This window comes from Natator depressus, chromosome 1, assembly GCF_965152275.1.
Source record: "Natator depressus isolate rNatDep1 chromosome 1, rNatDep2.hap1, whole genome shotgun sequence".
Taxonomy (NCBI): Eukaryota; Metazoa; Chordata; order Testudines; family Cheloniidae; genus Natator; species Natator depressus.
In genome coordinates, this window is record NC_134234.1 from 206978333 (window position 1) to 206992649 (window position 14317).

Genomic DNA, 14317 nt, shown 5'->3' on the forward strand with positions numbered 1-14317 from the left:
ACATCTGAAGAACAGTGGGGGGTGGGGAGGGGGATAAACATGGGGAAATAGTTTTACTTTGTCTGTGACTCCAAGGTGAGACTGATAGAGTAGATCCAAGAGTTCACTTTTGTTATTGGCTTGGTGAAATCTAATTAAAGAACAGACTACCAGTTTGGGGTGTCTGCCCTGTTTTTGACAGCCTGCCCTGAGATAGGCATTCATAGTCGTAAGCCACTCCAGACAGCAAAATTTCCCCCACTGCTTTAAAAAAAAAATTATTGTAAGCCCCCTCAGGGGAGGATTTCTATATTATGCTTTAGTATATAAAGCTTTCTTTACAATTTACAAGTTGAACAATTTTTGTTTGATTGTTGTTGAAAGGTTGTTATAAGGAGGAGGGAGAAAAATTGTTCTCCTTAACCTCTGAGAATGGGACAAGAAGCAATAAGCTTAAATTGCAACAAGGACAGTTTAGGTTGGACATCAGGAAAAACTTCCTAACTATCAGGGTGGTTAAACACTGGAATAAATTGCATAGGGAGGTTGTGGAATCGTCATCGTTGGAGATTTTTAAGAGCAGGTTAGACAAACACCAGTCAGGGATGGTCTAGATCAGTGGTTCTCAAAGCCGGTCCGCCGCTTGTGCAGGGAAAGCCCCTGGCACGCCGGACCAGTTTGTTTAACTGCTGCGTCCACAGATTTGGCTGATCGCGGCTCCCACTGGCCACAGTTCGCCGCTCCAGGCCAATAGGGGCTGCGGGAAGTGGCGCGGGCCAAGGGACGTGCTGGCGGCCCTTCCAGCAGCCCCCATTGTCCGGGAGCAGTGAACTGTGGCCAGTGGGAGCTGCAATCGGCTGAACCTGTGGACGTGGCAGGTAAACAAACTGGTCCGGTGCGCCAGGGGCTTTCCCTGAACAAGTGGTGGACCGGCTTTGAGAACCACTGGTCTAGATAATACTTAGTCCTGCCATGAGTGCAGGGGACTGGACTAGATGACCTCTCGAAATCCCTTCCAGTCCTACAATTAAGATGCATCATTTTAAAAATAAGCAAACACTATTTTTGAAAGGCTAGGGTAGTGTACCTTAAATATTTTTTCTGCTAAATCTCCACAAAACATCCCTTAGATTATAAAGACAGATCTTTATGTCATGTCGCAGGATTTTTCATCTCAGTCAAAAATGACCAATGCAGTTTTTTTCCATGTTAAACTTTTAAAAGTTTGTTAAAACTGTCAGGGTTCCCTCCTCACTCTGAACTCTGGGGTACAGATGTGGGGACCCACATGAAAGACCCCCTAAGCTTATTTCTACCAGCGTAGGTTAAAAACTTCCACAAGGCAAAAATCCTTTCCTTATCCTTGGATGCTGCCACCACCAAGTGATTTAGACAAAGATTCAGGAAAAGGACCACTGGGAGTTCCTCTTTCCCTAAAATATCCCCCCAAGCCCCTTCACCCCCTTTCCTGGGGAGGCTTGAGAATAATATACCAACCAATAGGTTAACTAAGTGAGCACAGACCAGATCCTTGGGTTTTTAGGACACTAAAACCCAATCAGGTTCTTAAAAGAAGAACTTTATTATAAAGAAACAAGTAAAAGAAGCACCTCTGGATGGGAGGTAATTTTACAGGGTAATAAAAAGATTTAAAACACAGAGGATTCCCCTCTAGGCTCAACTTCAAAGTTACAAAAACAGGAATAAACCTCCCTCTTAGCATAGGGAAAATTCACAAGCTGAAACAAAAGATAATCTAACGCTGAAACAAAAGATAATCTAACACATTTCCTTGCCTTTACTTACAATTTTTGGCATTTAGAGACTAACAAATTTATTTGAACATAAGCTTTCGTGAGCTACAGCTCACTTCATCGGATTTTCTTTTTGAGGATACAGACTAACACGGCTGCTACTCTGAAACCTTACAACTTTTGTAATTCTAGATGCTTATTTCAGGTACGTTTTTAGGAGAGGGTTTTTTTCCTGCCTGATCCCTCTCTCTGTCCTGAGAGAGAACAAAGAGAGCACAAACAAAACCTCCCCCAACAGATTTGAAAGGATCTTCTTCCCTTATTGGTCCTTTTGGTCAGGTGCCAACCAGGTTATTTGAGCTTCTTAACACCTTAAAGGTAAAGGAGGGGTTTTATGTTACCCTTAGTTGTATGTTTATGACAAAAACTTTACCTGGTTTAACAGCATTTAGATTTTTAAAAATTTAGGAAAGAAAGAGTATGGGGAAGAAATAGCCTTCTTATCTCTGGTAAAAAGTGTTATCAACTGTTTCACATAAGCAGGTTTTTTTCTTTTAAGTTAGCCTGGGTGAACATATTCTATAAAGTATTTAAAGCTTTCTTTACAGTTTACAAGTAATAAGTTTTAGAGCAGTTTTCTTTTAGGCAAAACTTTAACACTTTTTTTTAAAAGGCTAGTATCTTTCTACAAAAACTTCTGTTATGTACAGTGTCAGTCTTTTCGTTCATTTATTTAAAGCAGTGGTTCCCAAACTTGTTCCACTGCTTGTGCAGGGAAAGCCCCTGCCGGGCCAGGCCAGTTTGTTTACCTGCCGCATCCGCAGGTTCGGCCGATTGCGGCTCCCACTGGCTGTGGTTCGCTGCTCCAGGCCAATGGGAGCTGCTGGAAGTGGCGGCCAGTATGTCCCTCGGCCCGCGCCACTTCCAGCAGCTCCCATTGGCCTGGAGCATCGAATTGGGGCCACTGGGAGCCGCGATCAGCCGAACCTGCAGACACGGCAGGTAAACAAACCAGCCTGGCCCGGCAGGGGCTTTCCCTGCACAAGCGGTGGAACAAGTTTGGGAACCACTGCTTTAAAGAGATGCATTTTTTTTAAACGGGCCAATGGTCCATAGCCACACCCCTTGGTGCATTGTAACTGGTTCCGAAAAATTCAGTTTTGAAACATGTCTAAAGAATAGCTTCTGATTGACTCAGGCAAGAGGTGTGGCTTGTCCAAGGCTGACTGTCCTGAAATTACTAGCATTTGACTAGGGCAGCTAAAGGGGTAAACTGATTTTCTCTTGTCTCTGGCGCTTGGTCAGGGACACAGGCTTTTCTTCCTTTCCTGTAATTTTAAAACTCTCTGCAGCCTCTCTCACTTGATTTTCTCTCTCTTTCTGTAACAGGCTGAAAGGCTTTTGCTTTTCTCGGCTGTTCTACAGCCTCTCTCACTTTGTGCTCTGTTTAACCCAACCCAACTTTATTTTTTCTAAAAATACATGTTCTATAACTAATTTAAAGCCTTTATTTCAAAAACTGTATGGTGACGTTATTGACTTGAACTGGGATCGTATAGAACATTGTTGCAACCAAGGTCCTGTAGTGGCACCAAATCTTTTATAAAGGGGGTCAAATAAGGTGTCTAAGACAAGGTTATGGTTTGCTGGTTATGTTTATGCTATCTGTTTGCATGTATCATTTTTGTATTTAAAGATATAAGTATTGGCTCTATACTGTCTGTATTTCAAACTTGTGCTATGCTTCTGGGTGACACCCCAGACAAGTTGGTGTCAGCTCTGCCTAGCCCGCTTGATGGCCCATTAAGGACCAGCAGCTATACAATTGACCCACTGAGAGAAGGCAGACACGCCTTGTGACTTAGCAAGGTATGCAGGGACATGCCTATGGACAGAACTCTGAGGTTTTTCCATGCCATGTTTCAGAGTAACAGCCGTGTTAGTCTGTATTCGCAAAAAGAAAAGGAGTACTTGTGGCACCTTAGAGACTAATCAATTTATTTGAGCCTGAGCTTTCGTGAGCTACAGCTCACTTCATCGGATGCATCCGATGAAGTGAGCTGTAGCTCACGAAAGCTCATGCTCAAATAAATTGGTTAGTTTCTAAGGTGCCACAAGTACTCCTTTTCTCTTTCCATGCCATGTGATGGACAGTTTGTCCTTGGGACAAAGAAAGAAAGACCACATGGCAAGAGAATATAAAAAGCTGCTGCAGCTCCTCCATCTTGTCTTCAGTCCTGCTTCATACCTCTGGAGGAACTTTGCTACACTGAAGCTTTGACCCAAGGACTGATGACCCATCCCAGCTGTGGATGTACTCCAGAGACTTGATTTGAACCTGCAGTTTATTTGATCGCTGCTGCAAGCCTGAACCCAAGAACTTTGCCATTACTGTATGCAATTGATTCCATTTACCCAATTCTTGCTCTCATCTATATCTTTTTCCTTTTATGAATAAACCTTTAGATTTTAGATTCTAAAGGATTGGCAACAGTGTGATTTGCGGGTAAGATCGGATTTGTATATTGACCTGGGTCTGGGGCTTGGTCCTTTGGGATCGAGAGAACCTTTTTTCTTTTACTGGGGTATTGGTTTTCATAACCATTTGTCCCCATAACGAGTGGCACTGGTGGTGATACTGGGAAACTGGAGTGTCTAAGAGAATTGTTTGTGTGACTTGCAGTTAGCCAGTGGGGTAAAACCAAAGTCTTCTGTGTCTGGCTGGTTTGGTTTGCCTTGGTGTGCCTAGAAACCCCAGCCTTGGGCTGTAACTGCCCTGCTTTAAGCAATTTGTCCTGAATTGGCACTCGCAGTTGGGTCCCGTCAGAATCAGCATCGTTAGACTGTATAAAAATATTTTCTCTAAAAAGGCCTGTTAACATATTTTTCTTTACACTTTATTTCTGTTTGCTAAACTATTTAAAAATGTGTAAAAAGCCTGAAAAAAAGTCTTTTATTCTAACCTTTAAAATGTCTCGAAATGTGAAAAACACCCAAGCAGTCCTAATGTTTCCTATTAAAAAATAAAAAAACATTTTCAAAATGGTCACCACATCAAATGTGTAAATGTCCAGAAATGAGATCTGAGGACAGGACATAAACCAAAAAGGGGGCATGGAAACATGTCAATTTATATGGTGGTGGAATGTACGGAGGTCTTTACTACTCAGGCACCTGAACTGAGACCTACCCCTTCTGTGCTTTCAGTGCCCTGGCAATGCCCAAGCAGCATGGAAGACAAGGAGCACAGAGCCTGTCTCTAACCAGAAGTGAGGAACAGAGGTGGGGCTAGAAGTAATAGAAGTAGAAGGGAACCAGGGCATAAGCTGAGGGGAATGGATAATAGGGGCTATGGTAACATGGACAAAAGCTGGGGATAGGAAATAGGAACCAAGGAAGAACAGGAGTCAAAGGAGAGGAATAAAGAGGAACAGAAACAGGGATGGAAGCTGGTGTATGGGGCAAAAGGGTCTATAACATTAAAGAGAACACTCCTCTCCAGAACCTTTAACTGAACCCAAAATTTCTGGCAGCAACAAAAGGAGACAATTCAATTAACAGCAGGATACCAAGGGAGGAAAAATAACTTTTGAAGTGGTAATGAGAATGGCCCATTTCAGACAGGTGAGAAGAAAGTGTGAGTAGCAGTAGGGGGAAATTAGTTTGGGGAAATTAGGTTTAGGTTTTGTAATGACTCAGCCACTCCCAGTCTTTATTCAGGCCTAATCTGATGGTGTCCAGTTTGCAAATTAATTCCAGCTCTGTAGTTTCATGCTGTTTTTGAAGTTTTTTTGTTGAAGAATTGCCACTTTTAGGTCTGTTATCGAGTGACCAGGGAGGTTGAAGTGTTCTCCTACTGGTTTTTGAATGTTATGATTCCTGATGTCAGATGTGTGTCCATTTATTTTTTTGCATAGAGACTGTTCAGTTTGGCCAATGTACATGGCAGGGGGGCATTGCTGGCACATGATGGCATATATCACATTGGTAGATGTGCCGGTGAACAAGCCCCTGATGGTGTGGCTGATGTGGTTAGGTCCTCTGATGGTGTTCCTTGAATAGATATGTGGACAGAGTTGGCACCGGGGTTTGTTGCAGGGTTTGGTTCCTGGGTTGGTGCTTTGTGTTTGCCTTAGAATTTTATCTTCGGACTTTACTGACAAAAAAAGTTTTATCTCCTGTTAGCATTTCAGAGCTGATATAGCTACTGGAGAATGAGCTGAGATCTATTGTGCCTTGGGTATCAGCAACAACATCATCAACTAATGTCTGCATATGGAGCTTCTTATTACTAATAAAATGATCTCCAAGGACAGGGAGAAAAAACATCTTGAAAGTCCCTGGTGGAGTTTGTGGCTAAATTATAAAAAAAATCCTCTTTTGTTTTGTAAATTGAAAAAAATTGATATTCACTGAAAGATATGTAAAATAATTTTTCTGATAGAAAAGCACAAAAATTAGGGATGGGCCCAAATTAAAACATAGATCTGATTCAGTTCCACTTCTTCTAATGAAAACATCTTACATCAATTTTTCACACCAGTGTCTTTGATGGAGTTCTGATTTGCCCTAGTATAAGTAAGAGCAAGATTAGGCCCAGAAATGTTCCAAAAAGAACTTTCTGTGTTGGTGGGGGACAGGATGAGACCGGCATAGGTTATTACTGACATAGATGCTTATGTGCTTTGGTCCCCATTGAGTTATATATGTATCTATCAATTATTTGTCTTGGATTTAGTCTCCCAGTGGAAAGCATTGTTCATATGTTTGTTTTTATTGGTGTATAACAACACCAGTCCTCCTGTGACCTTATGCAAGTCATGGCTGAGACTATTTTCAGAGATTACAGTTGCAGTGAAATACGACAAGAATTAGCACAGCAGTGCTGCTGCCAGTGAGAAATAAATGGGTTGGTGTCTCTTGCTCCTGTGAGTACTTCAAATGTAGATAAAACTAAATTCCAAGAAAGAAAGATCTCATCTTCTATAGTATGTGAATATAGGAACTGCCAAACTGGATCAGACCAGTGGTCCATCTGTTCCAGTACCAGATGCTTCCAAGGAAGGTGAAGGAAACTCCATAATGGACAATTACAGAATAATCTGCTGTAAAGTGGTCTGCGCACCACCTGTAGTACCCTCTTGTGTCAGGCTGTGATGTTGCAAGGAGCCCTTGTCTCTGGCACCTCCTGGAGGCCATCTCTCTCTCACCATGTTTTCTGGGGCTCAGCCCTCCAGCCAAGTTCAGTCCCCTTTCAGGGTAACAAAAAGGTCCAAACAAAAATCCTAACAAATCCAAAGTGATGATTCTTTTTCAGCCCCTCTCAGGCCAAACTAATGGCTAGTTCTTTCACAGCAGGATTCCCCATACTGCCTCCCTCCTCCAGGGACTCTGGCAGTTTACCTCTGGGGGTCTCCCTTCTCCCACTTACAAGCTCTATCCCAGGGCTTCTCCCCCAGGAGACTAACCTGCTCCCTGTGGGTTTCTTCTATCCATCATGGGCCCTAACTCAGGGCTTCCTCCACAGGAGTCTACTCTGGTCCCCTGGGGTTTCTTTACCAGATCTCTCTCTATCTGTCTTGTTCCCTTCCCCAAAGCCAGTTTCCACCTGTAGGACTCTGGTCTGGAGGCTTATGCCAGCTCTCTTCCCAGAGGCTAGTGAGAAGAGCTCTGCCACTGTCTCCATTTTCCAGGGATCTTGACAATTCTCTTGGGGTTCTCACTGTCAGCTCCAAGCCCTCCTTCAGGGCTTGACCCCACAGCAGCCTACCCTGCTTCCTATGTGTAAGGGGACTGTTGGCCCCTGACTAAAATTCAGTGGTGGGGGGGGAGGGGGTTTGGTTGGCTAGCTCCCAGTACCAAAAGAAAGGGGAAGGGTTGATGGGAAATCATTACCAACGGTGGAGGCCAATGCTCCAGGTCAGCCTGATTGACAGAGTGGCAGGCTAATGATAGAGTCAGGAGGCCAGGGGGGTCCTGTCCGCCGTGTGAGCTGGAATTGTCTGGAACAGAGGGGGTCCAAGCTAAGGAGAGAGCAGGAGCCGGAGATGAGCTGGGGAGCAGAACCATGCCAGCCAGAGAGAGCCAGGGAAGCAGCGCAGGGAGCGGGTCAGTGCTGGGAGAAGAGCTGCAGCAACCAGAGCCAGAGGGGCCAGAGGAGCAGCCCAGGGAGCTGCGCTGGAGGAAGAGCAGCAGCAGTGCTGAGGCAGGAGCTGGAGCAGTCCAAAGCCGGGTGCGGTGAGCAGCTGGGGAGAGCGAGGGGGACACAGGGCAACGGGCCCAGCGCAGGGAGTTGCCCCCAGCCAAGATGCCAAGCAGGCCAGACTTGGAGGGGGATCGTAACCGCGACAGGGCGAGGGTGACACTGGAAAGAAGGGTCCTGCCCCCTAGAGCCTGAGAGCGTGTGGCCACTGCCAGAGCAAGTGTCCGACCCGCAGCATCCCTGCAGCACAGCCAGGGCCTGAGAAGGAGGCCTGGGACTTGTGAGGAACAGACTGAACTTCCCTTACATTCCGGAGACACTGGTTGTGGTTCTCCTGTGCCCACAAAGTGGGGGGCGCTGAGATCCATTGAACCTAACTGTAAACGCTGTATGTAATGGAAACCACTTCCAGCCAGGGAGTGCTGCAGCAGCCCCCGCACTCCTAGTTCCAGCACCTATGGCAGGGTTATGTGTTTTCCTTTAACCTTTCCCATTTTTTCCTTATTTTTTTTAATTGATTGCTGTTTAATAAATTGTATTTACTTTGAACTTATGTAATGATCAGTTGGTCAGGGAAGCATCCAGTGCAGAGAGAGCACCCCGGAGTGGAGACACCCTAGCCCTTGCCCTAAGTGACCACAACAAGGATGGGGAACAAGCCTACTAGGAATCCTGGGCCCAGCCTTGTTGGGGTTATGAGGACTCCGCCACACAGGAGATTAGAAGGGGAACCCTTGAGGTCAGGCAGGCCTCTGGGTAAAGGAAGTGGGAGCAAGGACTCAGATCCTTTTGCTAGCCCATTTCACCAGGGTAGTGCATAAGCCAGGAAAGTTCCCCACAATAGCAGGACCATTCCCCCGCTTACATAATGGCTCGCTTCCAGCCTGCAGTAGCTACAACACTTCTCCAAACAGAGCTCCTTTCTCTTTCCTTTCTCAGCAACCTTTCCTTTATACTGTTCTAGCTGCCTCTGCTTCTAGCTCTGCTGCTCCATTACTAATTAGCTAAAGGGGCACCACCTGGAGCACCTGATGGCTTCCAGTTGTAGCCCACAGGGTTGTCATGGGCTAGTTAGGCCCTAATTCTCCTGAAGGGCCATTGGCTCCGTGACATCTGCCAATGAGGAAAATATTTTGTCTTCACTTTTGTAGGACTGAAAAGATATTAATAAGCTATACATAAATTTATAAATCTGCTAAAACTGGCTCTTTCCCTGTGTGCTGATACAGATTAGGTAAACAAGACTAATGATTCAGAATGTAAGTTGATTACAAGGCAGAAGGTCAGAAAGGAATTTTTTCTCCCAGCATGCAGTGTTGGTTTCACTTCTCTGAATCAACAGGTATTGGTCACTGCCAGAGACAACAGGCTAGTTCAGTGCTGCAGATTCCATGAGAGCTGAGAATCTAAGCTGAAGAGGTGTTGAGGGACCAATGTATGACAAATTTTACTGTAGATGTATGTACTGTAGTGAATACAGATCCCACCAAGTAGTGTCCTATCTAGATCAATTTCCTTCCCTTAGTAGTATTACTGATTCCCTCTTGCTAATTGTGAAAATGTCACTTCTTCATGGGGAAGAACAAACTACAGGATTCAAAGAATGTGGGCGAAGAAGCATTATGTATCATTTCTTCCCACAGGGCCTGAGCTTACTTTCTGTGAGGCATCTTGCTGTTCTTGGGGATAGGATGGTAGAACTTGAGTTTCTTGCATAGCAATGCAAAACACTAACATCTCAGCACCAGCACTGGTTGTATGGGTGATCAACCACCGTGGTTGCCCTGAGCCCCAATTTCCAGGGGGCATTGGACCTCTGTGCTGCTCAGTTTTCATAATTTTTATTTATTATTAATTTTATTTATTTATTTGTTTGTTTATTATGGTTCGGTTTCTGGATGCTGAAAACATTTTCCACCCTGGGCAGCCAAAAGGCTAGCACTACTCTTGAGGGGCACTATCACCATTGTATTTTTTAGTTTACTGAAACCCAGAAGTCTTCATTATTTGACTAATTATTTGCATTTTTTCCTCAGAGACAAACAAGACGGTCTGCTGGAATTATGGTAAGTGCTTTTGGGAAGGACGTGTGATTTCCTTGTAAGACTCTACCAGTAAAATTGTCCATATCCTTTTCTTCATCCTGACAACATAAAAGGTCCCCCCACTTTGTACCTTTTTTTGTTGTATATCAAAGGAAAAGGAGAAAGGGAACTGTTTATAGATTTAACTACAGTTCCTTCTGATCATTGGCTTTTTCCCTCCACAAATGAAATATGGGGCTGAACCAGGTTGAAATGTGGTCTTGTGGCTAGAGCAGGGAAAGTCCTGCATTCTCTTCCTGTCTCAGCAACTTCCTTGGGACAAGTCATTGACATCCATGGAGCCTGTTTGTGCTTGGCATTAATCTTTGTGCTTCAGTTGCCCCATCTGTAAAAGGGCATAATACTAGGTGACTCCCAGAATTATTTTCATGCTCCATTAATTGTTTGCAAGACACTTTGAAAACTGTTTTGGAAAGGTCTTACACAAATACAAATAATTATTTTTATATGACTAAACTCATTTAATTTACAGCTAAGAGATTAATTGAAACCACAATCATAAACGAAAGGTAGGTAAGCAGTTCATTTAATACAAAACTGGTAGCCTAGTAACCTGCTTGGTGTTTGTAAGCTCTAAAAAATAAAGCAAGCCTGAGCGAAAGCAGCCATGATTAGCCATATCGGAAATGTCAAATATGGCCTTCCTTTGTTTCGCTGGAAGATTTATTGTAGAGCTCAAATGTGTACTGTGAACTTTCTCACACCTTACCTCCAGTTGATTGGAATTTAATAAAAAACTCTGTTACTGATGCACAAGGAGGATTGGAAGCCGACTCACTCTTTCAGAGCTGTGCTGCTCTGCTGGACTAAGAAGAGTAAAGAGCAGTAATGGCTTATTTACATCACCATTATTAACAGAGATGACTCTGATACACACAAGGACCAGCTCTGATATGTAAGCAGGTGTCATTTTTATGTAATCACTTTTCAGACTAGAACGACATTTTAGACTTGGCATGTAGGAGTCAAGCAACTTCCACCTGTGGTCAATATGCTGTTTTAGGCAATAACTGTATTTTCTTTTTGTCTTCTCTTATCTATGATGTTCATAGGGCAGGGATCAGAAAACCAGTCCTGGACAGCACAAGCACTGTGAGAAATGTTTCAACCGGAAATGCCAAGTCCCAGTCGAGCTCACCATCTCCTGCCTAGTGATCAACTGCCATTCACGCTGTGGGGCTGCCTTTCATATGTGTAAACAGGAAGAACACCAACTCTTATGTCCCCTAGAGCAGGTCTCATGCCTCAACTCAGTTTATGGCTGCCCTTTCTCCATGGCCCGTTTTAAGCTGGCAAAGCACCTTCAGGTCTGTCCAGCCAGTGTTGTCCACTGCTCTATGGAATGGAATCGCTGGCCAAATGTAGACTCAGAAACCATTCTACATAAGAACATTATGAAGGAGCCACATAATGAGCAGTATCTAGATACAGCCCTAGCCCTCAGAGATCAGAAGATTCTTTTTAGAACTCTGAAAATGGTTGAGCTATTTCCAGAATGGAGAGAAGATGATAACACGGAAGAGCCAATAGCAGGTTTGGAAGAAGGAGCTGTTGGAGGAATAGCATGTGATTCTATAGAAGCTGATGGCCAAGTTGCTGAGCTTACCCAACAGGAGCGTGAGGATTTGGCAAAGGATAAGAAGGGGATGGATCTAGTAAGTTACAAAGCCTGGGAGAACATGTTTAGCAAAGAGCTTTCAGCATTGAAGGCAACAGATGTTTCAGCAAACTCGGAAAAAAAGGAAGGAGATTGCTACAAGAAAACAGGACAGATTCTTTGTGATGGCAACCCCAAGGAGAAGACAAAGGAAGCAGCTATTGTGGAAGAGCCAAAAGAAAACAAAAATAATCAAGTGATTACAGGTGCAGAAAAGACAGGTCTGGCTCCTTGGCAAGATGGGATCCTGGAGAGGTTGAAAAAAGAAGTTAACGTAGGGGATTATAACATGTACCTGGTGCATCATGGGAGAATGCTCATCCATTTTGGTCAGCTAGCTGCTTGTACACCAAGAGAGAAAGACTTTGTGTATGGGAATTTGGAGGCTCATGAGGTGAAGACTGTGTGCACCTTCAGAGTGCCAGTTAGCTATCATGGCAAAAGAGCACAACTTCGAGATTCCTTGGCATACAAGATAGCAATGATGGACAAGTCAGTGGATACTTCAGATTTGCAAATAAGCCTTGAGGAATTTCCTAAATCAGATACAGCCAGAAGTACACTATTGTGTGCATTGGAAAAGGAACTGAAAGGTCATGAGATCTCAGAAGCAAAGAATATTGATGGACTGTTCATAGATTTTGGGACACAGACATACAGCTTTCAGGTGGAACCCTTCTCCTCTAGAGCTGTTCTAGCGGATGTTCTGGATATAAAAAGCCCACCAGAACTCCATGTAGAGCTTCATACTGAGTGTGTGACTAGAAGACATAACAAAAGCTGCTCAGCCTTCACATTCACTTGCAATCACTTCTTCAGGAGGGATGAGTTTCCTTCACATTTCAAGAATGTTCATGCTGATATCCAGTCCTCTCTAAATGGATGGTTCCAACATCGTTGTCCACTTGCCTACTTGGGATGTACTTTTGTTCAAAACCGCTTCTACCCTGCTAGTCATAAAGCAAAGATTATCTACAGCCAGCATCTTGATACATTTGCTATTAAACCAGAAGTTGACCCTGTGCTCTCTGAAATACAGAAATGCAATTTTACAACAAGTAATCAAGGAAAAAGTAAAGAATCCTTGAGCAGCCTTCCATTGGAACTTTTACAGTATATTGCTGGGTTCTTGGACAGCTTCAGCTTGTCTCAGCTGTCCCAAGTATCTGTACTGATGAGGGATATCTGTGCCACTCTACTTCAAGAGAGAGGGATGGTCCTCCTGCTGTGGGAGAAAAAAAGATATTCCCATGGAGGTACTTCATGGAGAGCTCGCAAAAAGGCAAGTGACAGTGGTGTTTGGAAAACAAAAGGTATTTGCAGGATCATCGAATTAAAAATATAACACAAGACTTGACTCTGTTTGATGTGAATTGAGCTTTCCTGACACTTAAAGGTCACACACAGAACTTTTTAGAAATTGGACTTGTATCTCTTTTGGGTTCTGTACAGTGCTTAAAGATAGCCTGAAACTACCACATCCTATTTTGTAAGGCAAAAGTGAAATACTTGCAAGTAACTGTGACTGTGAAGGGAGCCCAGATTTTCACATCAACTCCTAATGTTTTCACTGATTGGTAATTTACAGGGTATTCATGAAAATTTGCTTTATTGGGACTTGGCTGCTTAAGGTATCAGGCATGGGATAGGAAGCCCTTTACCTCTAAGTTTAAAACTAGCCCAGGTTGGTAATGACTGAAAACTAATTACATCTGCTGGCGACTTTTGGTGGTCTAAGTGAAATGTGTTGACAGGTCTCACTCCAGCTCTCAGTCAGTGGGTGTCAGTATTACACATTCATCATCACAACTGACACTGATTTTGCTGTTACTCTCACAAGAAGTCAAGGACTGAATGGTTTTGGGAGACTTTGGGCTTGTCTACATGGTATGTTAGAGCGCACCAGCTGGGATGGAAATTCTAATGGGCACCAGCTTGTTGCACACTAACTGGCCAGTGTGAATCATAGAATCATAGACTTTAAGGTCAGAAGGGACCATTATGATCGTCCAGTCTGACCCCCTGCACAGCACAGGCCACAGAATCTCACCCACCCACTCCTGTAACAAACCCCTAACCTATGTCTGAGCCACTGAAGTCCTCAAATCGTGGTTTAAAGACTTCGAGATGCAGAGAATCCTCCAGGAAGTGACCCGTGCCCCACACTGCAGAGGAAGGCGAAACCCCCCCAGGGCCTCTGCCAAACTGCCCTGGAGGAAAATTCCTTCCTGACCCCAAATATGGCGATCAGCTAAACCCTGAGCATGTGGGCAAGACTCACCATCCAGACACCCAGGAAAGAATACTCTGTAGTAACTCAGATCCCACCCCACCTAACATCCCATCACAGGCCATTGGGCGTATTTATCACTAATAGTCAAAGATCAATTAATTGCCAAAATTAGGCTATCCCATCATACCATCTCCTCCATAAACTTATCAAGCTTAGTCTTGAAGCCAGATATGTCTTTTGCTCCTGCTGGTGTGCACTAAAAGTTCTCTCATGTGCGTTAATGTATTACTGTTTGAAATGGGATTACATCAGTGTGCCCTAGAGGACTTTAGTGTGTCCCAACAGGGTCCACATGAGCCAGTCAGTGTGCAAACTGGTGCACATTAG

General features: G+C 44.0%; 1 protein-coding gene across 1 annotated transcript in view; it reads left to right on the top strand.

Moving 5' to 3' along the window:
* The window catches only part of FBXO40 (F-box protein 40), a 32378-nt gene that overhangs the window by 14346 nt on the left and 3715 nt on the right, over window positions 1-14317 (top strand). The window contains exons 2-3 of the mRNA XM_074975342.1: window positions 9972-10001; window positions 11093-12979. Of these exons, the coding sequence (XP_074831443.1) occupies window positions 9972-10001; window positions 11093-12979 (1917 nt within the window). The remainder of the gene's footprint in view (window positions 1-9971; window positions 10002-11092; window positions 12980-14317) is intronic.